The 14,496-nt window shown below is 58.1% G+C and overlaps 2 protein-coding genes across 3 annotated transcripts in view; one reads left to right on the top strand and one right to left on the bottom strand.

The window, feature by feature from the left end:
• Window positions 1-3,164, top strand: TNFRSF18 (TNF receptor superfamily member 18). Of its 2 annotated transcripts, none has more exons than XM_086715338.1 (5): window positions 1-179; window positions 1,052-1,174; window positions 2,147-2,234; window positions 2,403-2,605; window positions 2,673-3,164. In XM_086715338.1, the coding sequence occupies exons 1-5, from the start codon at window positions 26-28 to the stop codon at window positions 2,795-2,797; spliced, it is 693 nt and encodes a 230-aa protein (XP_086571464.1). In that variant the 5' UTR covers window positions 1-25; the 3' UTR covers window positions 2,798-3,164. The 2 variants fall into 2 exon arrangements, with proteins under 2 accessions (XP_086571464.1, XP_086571465.1); XM_086715339.1 differs by having other exon boundaries at window positions 2,403-2,609.
• Window positions 3,165-8,734: 5,570 nt separating this feature from the next.
• Window positions 8,735-14,496, bottom strand: part of TTLL10 (tubulin tyrosine ligase like 10) — a 58,052-nt gene continuing 52,290 nt past the window's right edge. The window contains 3 exon segments of the mRNA XM_086715337.1: window positions 8,735-9,164; window positions 9,484-9,577; window positions 9,906-10,022. Of these exon segments, the coding sequence (XP_086571463.1) occupies window positions 8,788-9,164; window positions 9,484-9,577; window positions 9,906-10,022 (588 nt within the window). The 3' untranslated portion in view covers window positions 8,735-8,787.

Here is a 14,496-nt window from a genome sequence, read left to right as displayed (position 1 = left end):
GCAGCTCGGTGGGGCGGCGGGGGCCATGGGGGCGAGGGGCGCGCGCGTGGCCCTGTGCGGCGTGGCGCTGCTCTGCGCGCTCGGCCTGGGCGAGCGCCCCTCGGGTCCGAGCTGCGGCCCCGGCCGCCTGCTGCGAGGAGCCGGGACGGACGCGCGCTGCTGTCGCCTGTGCTCCGCGGGTAAGGCGCGGGGAGCCCGTCTCGTCTCGGAAGGCGGCCGCGCCGCGCCCCCTCCCTGTGCTCAGCCTCGGCCTGGGAGGGGCGGTGGGCACCCCTTCCGGGTCCAGAGCCCTCGGTCCCAGGGGAATGGGTGAGGGGGCGTGTGGCGGAGAGGAGCTCAGCTCAGGCCAGTGGCCCAAAGGCGGAGTCCGGGGCTGTGGGCGGGAGAGCCTTCCTCAAGGGGCGTCTTGGGTCCCAAGGCGGAGGAAGGCTGTCCCAGCTCCTACTTCGTGGACAGTGAGCCCCCGCCCATCGCCCTGGCCGCTTTCTGCCCAGGTCAGGATTGCAGCACTGTTCTGCCCCAGACCTACCTGTATGGGTGAGGGGCAAGTGGAAGGTGGCAGTCTGGGGACAAATATTGCAGGGAAAACACCCCCAGAGTATCACCCTGGTAGATCTTGGGGGCTGCGAAGGGGAGTCTGAGGGCCCCGCGTCTCAGTGTGGCAGGCAGGGACAGGCAGCCTGCCTCAGGGGCTATGGCAGCTGGGGCCCGTGCAGGATGGAAAGAGGAGGGGGCGTAGGTCCCCCAGATGACTCCCTTGTCCTGCAGGGACATGTTCTGTTCTCCTGCCAAGTCACAGCCACCCTGGGCAAGAGCAGCCTCGGGGCAGTGGGGGACACAGCCAAGTCACGCGGGTGGGGGAGCTGGGTGCCTAGGAAGGAGGGAGACAGCTGGACCCAACTGGGGTCCTGGCTCCCAGACAGGTGCCCTCTGCCCCCCCCCCCCCCGCCCCGGGGCTGCCTAAGGGTTCCCCCTGCGGGGCCTGGGGGGAGTCCTGGGGAGGGAGGCGCTTGGCCCAGCTGCTAAGAGGGCTGGCCCCTCTCTCGCTCAGCTGAGGAGGTTTGTCCCGAGGGGGACTGCACATGTGTCCAGCCGGAGTTCCACTGTGGAGACCCCCAGTGTGACACCTGCAAACACCACCCCTGCCCGCCCGGCCAGGAGGCGCAGCCACGTGGTAAGTCCCAGCAACTGTGGCCGGAGCAGGTCAGGGGGTTTGAGCGGGGCCGAGCCACAGCTCACGGGAGCAGCTGTGCACAAGTGGCGTGTGGGTGTAGAAGGAACACACGTGTGTGGAGGGTACAGACGTGTCCTCTGGGCAGGCAGGCAGGCACCGGCGTCTCCCGTCCTTCAAAGCCTGGGTGGGTGGGGCCGCTCCGCTGCTCACTGGCGCAGCTCAGATAGGAGCCCCAAGCACGCACGCGGCTCCGGGGAGGGGTGGGGGGTGTCCTTCCCCGTCACAGCCTGGGTTTCTTCGTCCAGAGAGAGGGTGCTCCTCAGAGAGGATGTGGGTGGGGGTGGGGGTGTCCAGGGTCTGTCTGGCCCTCGGGCCCTGGCTCTGACTATGCCCCAGTCCCACACCTCCCCTGAGCATGTGCTTGGCCTGCCCCCTGTTGCCCTGCCTGGGGGTCAACCCTTTTCCTGGAGGGAGCAGCTCAGATCCTCTTGGGGCCTGGGGCGTTGTGAGGTGGGTAGGGCAGGGTCCAGGGCCAACTGGGGCGGGAGCCTCACCTCCTTTCTCTAGGACCCTCACTGGCCTCTCGCCCTCCAGGCTACTGGACCCAGCACAAGGTCCCTCCTGGGTTTCGCTTGGTCTCTGCTTCCAACCCCCTGCCCCCCACCAGCCTCCAGTGGGCGGGCCCTTCCCCTCCCCTCTGGCCAAGCACCACACAGTCTCCTCTCCCAGATTGCCCCGGGGACCTCCACTCAGCTCAGGGTCACAGCCTTGGGGTCCCCCAAGTCTGCCTCCCCGACAGATGCCTGGGATGGGGCACACGTGGGCGTTGATTTCTGCCAGGTCCTAGTCTTGTAGGCCTCAGAGGCCTCTGTCCAATGGATAAGGAGTGTGTGGGTCATTCTGCTGTGGCCCCAGATGGGTCCCATCGCATCTACCCCAGCAAACCCCGGCTGTCTGTCTGTCTGTCTGCAGGGAATTTCAATTTCGGCTTCGAGTGTGTTGACTGTGCCACAGGGACCTTCTCTGGGGGCCGTGAGGGCCGCTGCAAACCCTGGTCAGAGTGAGTGCTGGTGGGACCTTCAGGTGGCTGGGAAGTCCCTGAGGGAGGGGCATCTCCGGTCCTTCCTGGTATGGTGACCCCCCCACACTCAGAGGACAGCGGCCATGCAGAGGGGCTGCTCTGGTGGCCAAGTGCTGACTGAGGGCTCTGTGTGTCCGTGTGTCCCAGCTGCTCCCAGTTTGGGCTTCCCACCATGTTCTCTGGGAACAAAACACACAATGCCGTATGTAGCCTGGGGCCGCTGCCCACTGAGCCACACGACCCCCTGACCATCGTCCTCCTCACCGTGGCCACCTGCATCCTGGTCCTGACTGCAGCCCAGCTTGGCCTGCACATCTGGCAGCTGAGGAGGCAGCGCATGTGGCCCCCAGGTCGGTTGTGCCCTCGGGAGGGAGAGGTGGGCCCTTGGCTTGCCCGTTGACCAAAGTCCCTCTGCAGAGACCCAGCTGCTGCTGGAGGCACGGCCGCCAGCCGAAGACGCCTGCAGCTGCCAGTTCCCCGAGGAGGAGCGCGGGGAGCAGCTGTCTGAGGACAAGGGCCAGCTGAGGGACCTGTGGGTGTGAGGCCTGGCTGTCCTCTGCCACAGCGGACCCAGAGCCAGACCTTCCCGGGAGGCTGCCCAGGGCTGACTCTCGGGAGCAAGAGCTCTGCACCCTGCTGTGGGACCCCAGCTCCGGGCCCGGCCCTGCTCCCCTCGATGGCGGAAGTGGGTGTGCGTGGTGACAGTGACCGGTCCCCCAGACCATGCAGAAGAGGCAGCAGCCGTGGCCAGACCCCACGGGAGATACAGACACAGCCACGTCTGCCTCCCTCCCTCCCTTGCTGGCCCTGTTGGGGTGGGGTCTCTGGGCCCCTGGCTCCCAGGACAGGAGGCCATGCCCAGTGCAGGACCTAGCTACAGGCAGTGCTCAATAAACACTTGTCCAGTGACCTGAGTGGACGTGATCGGGGATGGGGGGACAGGGAGACGAGGCCTCCCCTACCAGTACCCTCAGTCGCCTTCCAGCCTAGGCAGGGCTGGGGGTGGGGCCATTCCAGTCCCAAGCACGAGCACTTAGCAGGGGCCGTGGGACTTGGAAGGCTTCCCGGAGGAGGGGCACCATGATGGACACTTGCCCTCTGTGCCTCTTTGCTGCCCTGTCCAAAACCCCTCCCCTGGTAGTCAGCCTGGCACTTTGGGACAGCTGGGTTCTGTGTCCAGTCTCTGGGCCACTGCTGCTCCAGACTCTGGGCCGGTCACACAGCCTGCTGGCTTCTGTGGGGTGCCTGTCTCTGTCATTCCGGCCCGAGTCCAGGGCGGGGTCAGTTTCTACACCCACACCTCGTGGTTGGGAGGGCAGCCCTGGAGTGGCCTGCCTTCGGCCCCCTCCCCGTCTCCAAGCCCTGCGGCCTGCCTTTACCACCTGCTGAGATCCCTCTCCCTCCGGGGCGTGGTCCCAGGCCCCCACCCAGTGAGGTGAGCAGCCTTCTCCGGGCCTCCTGGCAGGAGCTGCCGGGCGAGGCTGATAAGGGTTCCTTGGCACAACTGTCCAGGGTGCGGCAGACGGGCCAGTGGAGGCTGGTCTCAGCAGCAGCGCCTTCAGGTGCCAGCGCATTTGGCCACCTGCCGGGAGTCCCGATGCTCCAGCTCCCTGACACCCCCTTCCTACCTGCATGCTGCCCAGGAGAGTGCCCTCACCCTCACTCAGACCCGATGGGCAGTGGGCCGGGTGCACCCAGCTCACGGCAAGAAGGTGGTGGAGAGATCTGCATGGATCGCGCCCGGGGGCGTCACCCCCACCCCGCTGCACCCCAGCATGGCGAAGCCCACTCCTCCCCATGGAAGGAGGGGGCGTGGACAAGTCCTTCGTGATTTACTCACATGGGAAACACTCATGCTCTCCGTGCCCGCTGGCTCCCAGACCCCGGGCACTCCCCGGGAGCCCCAGTCCAGGTGAGGATCCAGGTGAATTAGCTAGTAAGTGAGAGAATGCAGGGGCACTGGCCAGATGTCAGGGGACAGCGGGAGGTACGGTGCTGGCCAAGTCGGGTGTGTCCCAGGAGGCCCTCTACAGACTTCTCTGGGACCTGCTGGCCACCCCCACCCCCACCCCCCTCCGGTTCTGTCTCCAAGCCAGGCCTCCTGCCCTGCCAAACTCTCCCCAACCCTGCTTCGGGAAGCTAGCTCTCCTCTGGGCTTGCTCTTGTCACTTGGGTCACCTGACTGCCCCGTCCCCACAGGTGGGGTACATGGGGTGCTCACGGCTGTCCTAGACCCTCCTGAGGTGCTGGTTCAGGCTGCCCTGGGGCAAAGGGTTCCCCGGCACCGGCTCAGCTATTCCCATGAGGGTGGTGGTGGGGGGGGGACTCAGGTCGTCTGCAGTCGTGGACGTTCCTGACTGACAGGTTCTGAGGGGCCTCTCTGGTCGCTGACTCAGCATGGAAACTCCGCGTGGGGGCCCCCCCCACTGTGTGAGGCAACAGCGCCCCAACGTCAGCATGGGGGCGGCACAGAGCAGGGTGGGAGATTCCGAGGCCCAGGCGGAGTATGGGGAGGGTGCTGGATTCCAGCTGCAGCACAAGAGGGTGGGAGCGTGAGGCCTGGCCTGGGGGCTGGGCAGGAGGGGTCTGGCCCTGAAGATCTTAGGGCTTTGGGGGGGCCCAGAGGAACGCTTGTGGGTGCTGGATTTGTCCCCTTCTCTCCACCTCTCCCCCACCGCCCCTCGCACAGATACCCCCTGTCTCTCACCCCAGATCCATCTGCCCACTCCTGCCCCCCTCCCTCCTTGGAGCCCCCAGAACCCCATGGTCAATCAGCAAGCCGCGCTTGGCCCTGAGACACCCCAGCTCAGAAGACAGAGCAGGAAGTGGGCATACGGAAGGGCTCCGTCTCTGCGGCTTACAGGACAACTCTTTGGTGAAAGGTTCTGTGCAGGGCCTTGGGGGCACAGGGGCTGGACGGGCAGGCAGAGACCCCGGGGCATAGGTGTGCAGAAGCCACCATCGGGGGGCTTAGGTAGGAGAGGACTGGGCAAATCCAAGTTCCAGGGATGGAACTGTGGATGGGCAGTGGGGGAGGGGGAAGTGCCCAGGGCAGCGTGGGGAAAGGGGTGGGGGGCTGCTGCTGAGCTAAGGGGCTGGTGACAGGCTCCTGTCCCCCTCCCACTCAGCCCAGCTTCCTGGGATGGGGACAGGAATGTGCCCACCAGCAGAGCCTGCCAGATCGCCTGATCTTCTGGGCCACCAAGCCCTGAGAGAAACCCCACTATGAGACTCTGCTCCAGGCCCCTCACTGCTTCCCCTGGAAACCCCCACCCACAGGAGCAGCTCTCCAGCTGTTCCGGAAAACCGCAGCTCCTCCCCCTGGGGTAGCAGTCCACATTGTCTCTCCAACCTCAGATAAGGGCCTGCAGGCCGCCCTTGGTTCCCAGAAGTGCTTCCGGCCACAGCAGCTCCCTACCTGGTCCCCTCCCCTCCCCTTGCTGGAAAAGGCCCCTGCCTCGCCCTTTACTAAGATCTGGACTCAGCTAGACAGAGGGGTGGGGACACATCTGAGATGGAACTGGACACTGGCCCCTCTCAGCCTTGGCCCTCGGGCAGCTGCAGGGAGCTATCCAGAGGCAGGGGGTCCCTGGCTGCTCCCAGTTGCTGGGATGTGCACCTGTTGAGAAGATAAGGTCCCTGGTGCCAGGTACGCCCACCCAGGAGCTTTGACCAGGACCTGGGGCCATCACTCTCCCTCCCTCCTCCCCCAGCCGTGGTTTCCTGAGCATTTGGGAGCAAGCCATGCTGCCTCCAGTGGGGTTGAGTTCGAGGTCAGAAAAGGACTGGGTCCTGGAGGGGCTACCCCTGTGGCCCTGTGGCCGAAGTGGAGAGATGGCCACTTCCACACTCATGCGTCATGTTTCCAGGAGGCTTTGGGAACAGAGGTGCTGATTCAAGCCAGGGCTGCTCCAGACCCTTTTCCCAGACACACATTCTATGGAGACAGGCTTGGGGGGTATATGCGGGCACGGGGGATGGGCTTGGGGGGGTGTATGGGGGGGCTGAGTCTTTGGGGCTCCATGGGATCTTTGGCTGAAATAGACACACGGCTGACGGAAGGTGCTCAGCCGGTGGAGGATGCAGGGGTGGTGGGGGTTCCACACCCACCAGCAGGGCCCCAGGACTCATCCCTGGAGGCGCAGAGAGGGAGACGGAGGGAGTGAGTGTGGGGGAAGGTGGAGGCCTAGGGGACGGCAGGGTGGGGGAGAGATAGACACTCAGCTTTTAGGAGCCCATATTCACCTTGAATTACAGACTCCAGCCATGGTGGGGCAGCCCTGCCCCAGGCACTGGGTACGCTATCCTTTCCATGCTGCCACGGCCAGCCCCTCAAGCCTCTGCAGGGGTCTGGGCCCCTGTAGTGCCTGCTGCCCATCATGTGCTTTGAATATTCGGATGCACCTGGGACCTCCAGATACTCAGGCCTCCCTCTCCCTGGCGGCCCATATAGTTCGGGCCGGCAAGGGCACTTCGGGGCCCAACGTGAGCTGGCTGGGGCCAGGGGAAGGTCCAGATGGGGGGCGGAGTACAGCCGTCACTCCTGGGGGATGAACAAATAGCAGTGTTCTTGAGAAAGTCTCTTTATTGGCATTTGGGCTCTTGCGGGGGTGCCAGGGACCCCAGAGCAGCAGGGGTCAGGCCTTTGGGGAAGCCCGAGGAGGGGGCTCGGTCCACACAGGGCAGGCCATTCTGCCAATGTGCACTTCCCTTCACTTTGCCCCCACTCAGGGCCAGGGAAGCAAGCATGTCACGGAGGCCTCAGGTCACTCTGAATGCCATGCTGACAAGCGAGGCAGCCCCAGTGTGGCGGCTGAGGAGCGTGGGAATGCTCTGGGATAGCACCGTCAGGCCACACGGAGAACCACGGCACGATGTGGGGGCAGAGGACCTGTGAGCTTGCAGGGCGGATGCCATTCATGCGAGGAAGGGGTGGGAGAGGCCTGTGAGCTGGGCCATGAGGTACAGAGGCCCCAGGGGGAATCAGGAAGGGACTCTGCAGCGACACGGCTGTGCCGTGTGGTGGCCTGGATGCTAGCAGGGGACATGGCCCCGACCCCAAAGACCTGGGTGTACTCAGCCCACCCAGGAGGCCACTGCACTCCCACCCCCACGCGGAAGCAGGTTTTCTTGCCTTCCGGCCTTGGGGCCGCAGCAGGCAGTAGGCTGAGCTTGGCCCTCACAGAGTGACCATCAGCCAAGCTGGGAGGGGGAGTTAGGGTTCCTGGACCCCAGGCACATGGGGACAAGTGTGTGCTTCTTGACTTTTGTCTGGGGACCCTGTAATCCAGGGCACAGCAGCAAGATGAGGGGGTGCGGCAGGGTGCCTTGGGAGAGCAGGGGTGCGGTGGGTGGGCTGTGACTGGCCAGACCAGGCTGGCTTTTCTCAGCTCCCTGGACTGAGACACAGCGGTGCACAGCGCCCTCTAGTGGTTCTGCAGCTCCCCTTCCCTGGGAGGGAAGCTCCCTCGGGAGCGGAGGCTGGCCCGCAGACCCCTGTTGACCCCAGGTCCCACCAGCACTCCAGTGCAGAGGCAAGAATGGGTTCCAGCAGTCCCTGACCCCGCGGGTCAGGAGGAGGGCCTTTGGGACTTGGTGGTAACCATGGAGAGGTGAGGGCAGGGTGCGTGAGAGGGAGCAGTGAGGAGGTGTGCAAGCCGGGGTGGGGCTGCCCCGACCCTGAGATCTGAACTGGGGAGGGTGCGAGTGGCTGGGGGACGGGGGTGGAGAGGGGATTATGGCTGGACCTGGACACTTAGTGGTCGTAGGGGGCTTGGACACATCAGAGGCCCTGAATCCCCCCCCCCCCCCCCCCCGCCCCCAACCTGAGGTCTGGGTCCATGGGGAACAGGAACACCTGAGGCCATTCATGGACCGGCCGGGGTAGGGCCAGTGCCGGCTCAGCACGTCCTTCAGGGCTGTCCTGCCATGGCTGTGCCCCCTCCCCCACGGCCTTGTCCTCTGGGCCTCTGCAGCTCCAGGCCTGCAGGGAAGTTAGGGCCCGTGGAGGTGGTGGAGAGGGCAGAGCCCGGGTACCTTCTTGGCCCAGAAAGGAGCTGTGCCTGGGCAGGCCCCCTTGGGGCCGCCTCTGTGGAACGATCTCGGCTTTGAGCAAGCCCTCCTTTGCTTGGGGATCCGGATCCTTTCCTGGGGATCACAGAGCCAGGCAGTAGGGCTCATGCGGGTTGTGGGACTTCGGGAAAGTCCTGGTCTGTGAGGGACACAGGGTGATGTGGAGGAGCCCTGGACCTGCGGGCTTCCCCGCGACAGAGGCAGCCCCCCCCCCCCCCCCCGCCCCCAGGTCAGAGCAGGAGGCTGTGGGGAGCTCATCCCCCTTCCAGTAGGACAACACCCCCGCATCCCTCCACCCTCGGCCTTCAAGTACAGGGCCCAGCAATGCGGCAGAGAAACCCCCACGGGAGCGCCTTGGGGAGCGAGCGTCGGGGAGGCCTGGGGCCACCTGACCCGCAGCACGGGCCGTTGGTAACAAAGTAGCCTTTATAGGTCCCAGAGGGCGCCGCTGGCCCGCCCGCTAGGAGCCGCGATGGCCCGCGCTCTTGCGCTCCTCCTCCGCCAGCCCCGGGGACGGCTCCCGCGCCGGGCCCCCTGCTCCCTCTCGCGGCCGCTCGGCCAGGGGCTCCCGGCTCTGGGTGCCGCCGTCGGGGCTGCGGCCCGGGGGTCGGGGCCGCGCGTGCGCGCCGCCGGGCCCCCGGGGTGGTGCGGGCGTGCGCGCGCCTGGCCACGGGGCGGCGCGGAGCGGGGGCGGCGGGCGCACGGCGCCCCGGGAGCCCCCGGGGCGCGGCCAGAGGTCGGCCTCGCCGTCGTGCAGGAGCACGAAGTGGCGCTGGGACAGCAGAGGCAGCATCTTCTGGCTGCGCAGGCTCTTCTGGAAGGTCTCGAGCGCCAGGTCTGGGGGAGACAGGGGAGCGGGGCGCGGGCTCAGGGTCCCCGACCTCGCGGTGGCAGGGCTGAGGTCGTGCCGGCGGGGGGGGGGGGGGGAGGGGGTGGGTGGTGAGGGACGGGACCCAGGCGGGGATGAGGCGTGTCGGGAGGCTCGGCACGGACGCCTTTTTTCTGTGGGGCGTGAGGTTTCCACGCAGGCCCTCCGGAGGTTCGAGAACTGGGCGCGGGCTTCTGAATTTGGGGGGCGGGTGGGGTGGCGCATCCGAGGCGGGGCAAGCCGCGAGGAGCCGGTTCGAGGGCTCTGCGGGCTGCACAGGGGCCTCACCCAGGGTTTCCGTGACCACGCCCGGGATCACCTCCTTCAGGACTTCACAGTTGGTGTGCAGGGCGGGGTTGGAGTTCATCTCCAGCAGCCACACCTGCAGGCACCCCTGGTTAGCGTCCCTCCCCACCAACGCTTGGCCAACAGGAGGCTGAAGCCCCGGTCCCCTTTAGTCTTGTGATCCTGGCCCGTCACTTCTTTTCTGTGGCCTCACTCCTCCTATTTTCCAAGGAGCTAAGACTCTGAGGGTCTGAGGGTCTGGCCTTGAGGGCTGCCCCACTTCAGGATCTTGGCAGCGGGTGGGGGAGTCTGACTGTAGGCTCCACCCCACCGGCTTGCCTGGGTGGTCAGGGTGTACACAGAGGCCCCTGCCTCCTTCCACGTGCCTACCGAGCCCCATTCACCCTGGGAAACCTCGGCAGTACCTTGAAGTTTTCGTCGATCAAGAAGTCACAGCCAATGAGGTCGAAGTAGCCCAGCTTGCATTGCAGCTTGGACTTGACAGCCTGGAAGCAGTGAGCCATGATCTGCTGCATCCGCTTCTGTGGATGGGGGCAGGGAGGCGGTGACCGGATGTCGCCCGTGCTTACATCTCCCAGGCCTGGGACCGCAGACACCCCTCACCTGCATTCCCGTCTGTGCCCTCACCTGTGCTCCCGCCAGGTGTCCTTCCTGCACAGCCACACCGCCCACACTTGCATACGGAGTCACAGACTCACAGCTAGAAACTCATTCACTCTTAGTTTACTCCTTCAGCAAACATGTGGAGCTCCTCCCGCATGGCAGGTATGGGGGTTCAAGACTGAGGACAGCTTTGGGCAGATCACTCGCAGTAATGGCGACAGGAGGCAAATGTGGCACATGAATCACTGTATATTTTGTGCAGCACATCAAGCAAGAAGTGCTGATGAAGAAAACGAAACAGTGTTAGGGATCGGGGGTTCTGGGGGGATGGCTGTAAAAAGGGGTATGGTGTGTTGGGCCTCATTGAGGAGATAGTGAGCGGACTGAGCACAGGGTCTGGGGGTACGGCATGGGGAATTTGCGGTAAGAACAGCTGTAAGTGGGAGCCTGAGGTGTTGGGGGGACAGAGTGAGACTGCTGTGGTTGGAGCAAGCTGGGGGGGGGGCAGCAGGAAATGAGTCCCGAGTGGTGCCGGTCACTTTGTGGGGGCATGGGAAGACGTTACCTTTCATGCTGGAATCAGAGCTGTTGGAAGGGGAGGCACAGGAGGGGCACAACTGATTCATGACCTAATAGGATCCACTGGCTGCTACGCTGAGAGAAATGGAGAAGCCATGCGGAAGTTGTTGGAATAATTCGGGTGGCTTGGGCAGGCAGAGGTGGTGGGTTGGATTCTGAACATATTTTGAGGTGGAGCTAACTTGATTGGTTTATGAATGGGTTATGAGCTGTGGAAATAGTTATCCCTAAGGGTTTGGTCTGAGATTCTGGAAGGATGGAGTCCCCATCAGTTGAGAAGAGGAGGACCATGGAGTCTGAGATATTTAGGAGCTTGCTGATGGGTGGGACAGGCCCTGGGATCTACGGCTCAGGAGAAGGACCAGGGCCAGATGTTTAATTGTGGAGCTAGGAGACTTCATCCCAATGGGTGCAGATAAAAAGCAGGGCTCTGGACCTCAAGAGAGCAATAGTTAGGATGGGGGGCAGGGGAGCAGCACAAGGGGCCAAGAGGGAGCAGGCGAAGTCCTGGAAGCCATAGAGGTAGAGCACCAGGGGGTGAGCAGTTGTGTCCAAACTGGCTGACAGATGAGAGAAGAAAAGGACTGGGAATTGACCCCTGGGTTTGACAACAGGGAGGTCACTGCTGACTTCAATGAGTATTTCAGTGACACACTAGAGAAGCCTCACTGGAGTGGGTTCAAGGGAGGCAAGGAGGATATCAGCAAAAATGGCAGAGGAAGGACATCTGAAAATAAGCCACTCCATAGAAGCCACAAAAAAAAAAAAAAAAAAAAAAAAAAAAAAAAAAAAAAAAAAAGAAAAGAAAAGAAAACCTGGCAAAGAAAATCATCAGAATCAACTTTTTAAGAGCTCTGGAAATTAACCAAAGGCTTGAAGCAACCTGAGGACTGCACAGGAAAGAAAAATCTTGAATCTTGGTAAGAACAGCAAGCTTTGTAGCATTTTAACTTGACCTGGTTTTATCCTCTACTTCCCAGCTCAGTGCTAGCCTTGAAAAAAATCTGCATTCTCAGTACTGGAGGTAGCAGAATGGACCTGACTTGCAAAGAATTGTAGCTGTTTGTTGTGATCTCTCTGCTGCTTCCCCCTCCCCACCAAAAGACCTCACTTGGAAAGAACTAAAGGAAAATATGAGAATGATGTCTTACCAAATAGAGCATATCAGTGAAGAGACAGAAATTATAAAAGGAAACATACAGAGATATGGGAGTTTAAAAGTATAGTAACTGAAAAATGAAATTCACTAGAGGGGCTTAACAGTAGATTTGAGTTGGTTGAAGATAGGTCAGTTGAGATCATTTAGTCCAAGGAACAGAAAAAAGGGAATGAAAAAAAAAAAGCTACAGAGACTTGTGGGACACCATCAAGCCAACACACATAACGGGAGTCCCAGAAGGAGAAGGGAGTATGAGGCAGGAAAAATAGTTGAAGAAATAATGGTAAAAAAACTTCCCAAATTTGATTAAAAAAAAAGTCTACGCACTCAAGCAGGTCAGTGAGCTCCAGTTCGGATAAACTCAGAGATCCTCCCTCCGTACCATAAGCAAACTTTCTAAAGACAAAAAGAGAATATTGAAATCAAGAGAAAAGTGATGAGTCACAAGGGTGCTTAATAGGATTGACAGCCAACTTCTCATCAGAAACCATGGATTCCAGAAGGCAGTGGGATGACACATTCAAATGCTAATGTGTGCCCATCAACACAGATTTAGAATTACTGCTTTATTTAGTTGTTTTTTAAATAAGAGAAAAAAAGTAATTACCAAAAAATACATTAATATGGCCTTTTACATTTAACTATGTAGTTACCTTTATGAGAGTGCTCTTTATTTCTTGTGAAGTCAAGCTACTGTCTAGAGTCCTTTCATTTCAGCCTGAAGGACCATAGGGCAGTTCTACTAGTGATAACTTCTGGTTTTTAAAATCTTGTTTTTTGAAGAATAGTTTTGCTAGATATAGAGCTGTAATTTGTGAGAATAACAGCATCAAGGGATGTAAAGAACTATGTAGGAACAATAGGGTTTTTTTTTTTAATACTATTGAAATTAGCTTGGTATTAATCCAAACGAAATTGTTATAAATTAAGATGTTAATATTAATCTTCAGGGTAACAACAAAGAAGATAATTCAAAAATATATAGTAAAAGAAATGACACTAGAAATTGTACACTAGGAAATATGTATTTAGCACTAAATGAGGCAGTAATGGAGGAATTGAGAAGCAAAAAAGATATGACATATAAAAAATAACTATAAAAATATAAGATGTAAATCCTACCTTATCAGTGATTATATCAAATGTAAATGGATTAAACTTTCCAATTAAACTAGAGAGATTGGCAGAATGCATTAAAAAACCCTTGATATACTGTTTATAAGAGACTCACTTTAGATTCAGAGACACAGGTTGAAAGTGAAAGGATGGAAAGAGATATATCATGCAAACAGTATCAGAGAGCTGACACGGCTATACTGATATCAGAGAAAATAGATTTTAAGACAAAAATTGATACCAGAGAAAGGAAAGGACACTGTATGATAGAACAAGATGATGTAATAGTTATAAACATACATACACCTAGCAACAGAGCCTCAACATACATGAAGCAAAAACAGAATTGAAGGGCAAAACAGACGATTCAGTAATAATAGTTGGAGACTGGAATACCCCACTTTCAATGATGGATAGAACATTTAGATAGAAGAACAAGTAGATGGAAGACTTGAACAACACTACAAACCAAGTAACCGTGTCGGAGACGTCTATAGAATACTCCATCCACAACAGCAGAATGTACATTCTTCTCAAGTGCACATGGAACACTCTCCAGGGTAGACAGTATGTTAGGACATATGGCAAGTTCCAGGAATTATTAAGGGATTCAAATCATAAAAGTATGTTCTCTGACAACAATGGAATGAAATTAAAAACCAACAAGAGAAAGAAAATTGGAAAATTCACAAATATGTGGAAATTAAACAACACACTCTTTAGTAACAGATGAAATGAAAATAGAACATACAAAATTTTATGAAATTCAGTAAAATCAGTGCTCAGAGGGAAATTTATGGCTGTAAACACCTATATAAAACCAGAAGAAAGATCTCAAGTCAACCTTAAGATTGAGATCTCTTCAACCTTAATAAACTAGAAAAAGAAGATAAAAATCCAAAACAAGCAGAAGGAGGAGCACCTGGGTGGCTCAGTCGGTTAAGTGTCCAACTTCAGCTCAGGTCATGATCTCACAGTTCATGGGTTCGAGCCCCGTGTCAGGCTCTGTATTGACAACCCAGAGCCTGGAGCCTGCTTCAGGTTCTGTGTCTCCCTCTCTTTCTGACCCTCCCCCACTCATGCTGTTTCTCTCTCTCTGTCTCTCTCTCTCTCAAAAATAAATAAACATTTAAAAAAACAGAAGGAAGGAAATAAAGATCAGAGTGACTATAAATGGAAGAGAGAATAGAAAACAACAGAAAAAAATAAATGAACCCCAAAGCTGGTTCATTAAAAAGATGGACCAAATTGATAAACTCTTAGTTAGACTGGCCAAGAAAATGGAGAGAAGACTCAAATTACTAAAATCAAGAAAGAAAGACCTTACACAGAGATGAAAATGATTATAAAAAGGATTATAATTGTTTGTAGAACACTATGAACAGTTGTATTCCAAGCAAATTAGATAACTTGAAAGAAATGGACAAGCTCTTAGAAAGACAAACTAACAAGCTTGATGCAGTAAGAATCAGAAAATATGAATAACCTATAACAAGTAAAAGTTGAGTTGGTCATAAAAAACCTTTCCACAAAGAAAA

The sequence above is a fragment of the Puma concolor genome, chromosome C1 (genome assembly GCF_028749965.1).
Source record: "Puma concolor isolate L17-30 chromosome C1, mPumCon1.1.hap2, whole genome shotgun sequence".
In the NCBI taxonomy this organism is placed as follows: Eukaryota; Metazoa; Chordata; class Mammalia; order Carnivora; family Felidae; genus Puma; species Puma concolor.
The sequence above is the reverse complement of the archived record's forward strand: the minus strand, read 5'-3'. Positions and strand labels throughout refer to the sequence as shown.

What these genes read in the sequence shown, in the direction of transcription:
- TNFRSF18 (XM_086715338.1), top strand. Translation starts at nt 26, where the DNA reads ATGGGGGCGAGGGGCGCGCGCGTGGCCCTGTGCGGCGTGGCGCTGCTC. An exon ending in CCAGGAGGCGCAGCCACGTG is followed by an intron (nt 1,175 to 2,146) that starts GTAAGTCCCAGC and finishes GTCTGTCTGCAG; the next exon opens with GGAATTTCAATTTCGGCTTC. An exon ending in CGCTGCAAACCCTGGTCAGA is followed by an intron (nt 2,235 to 2,402) that starts GTGAGTGCTGGT and finishes CGTGTGTCCCAG; the next exon opens with CTGCTCCCAGTTTGGGCTTC.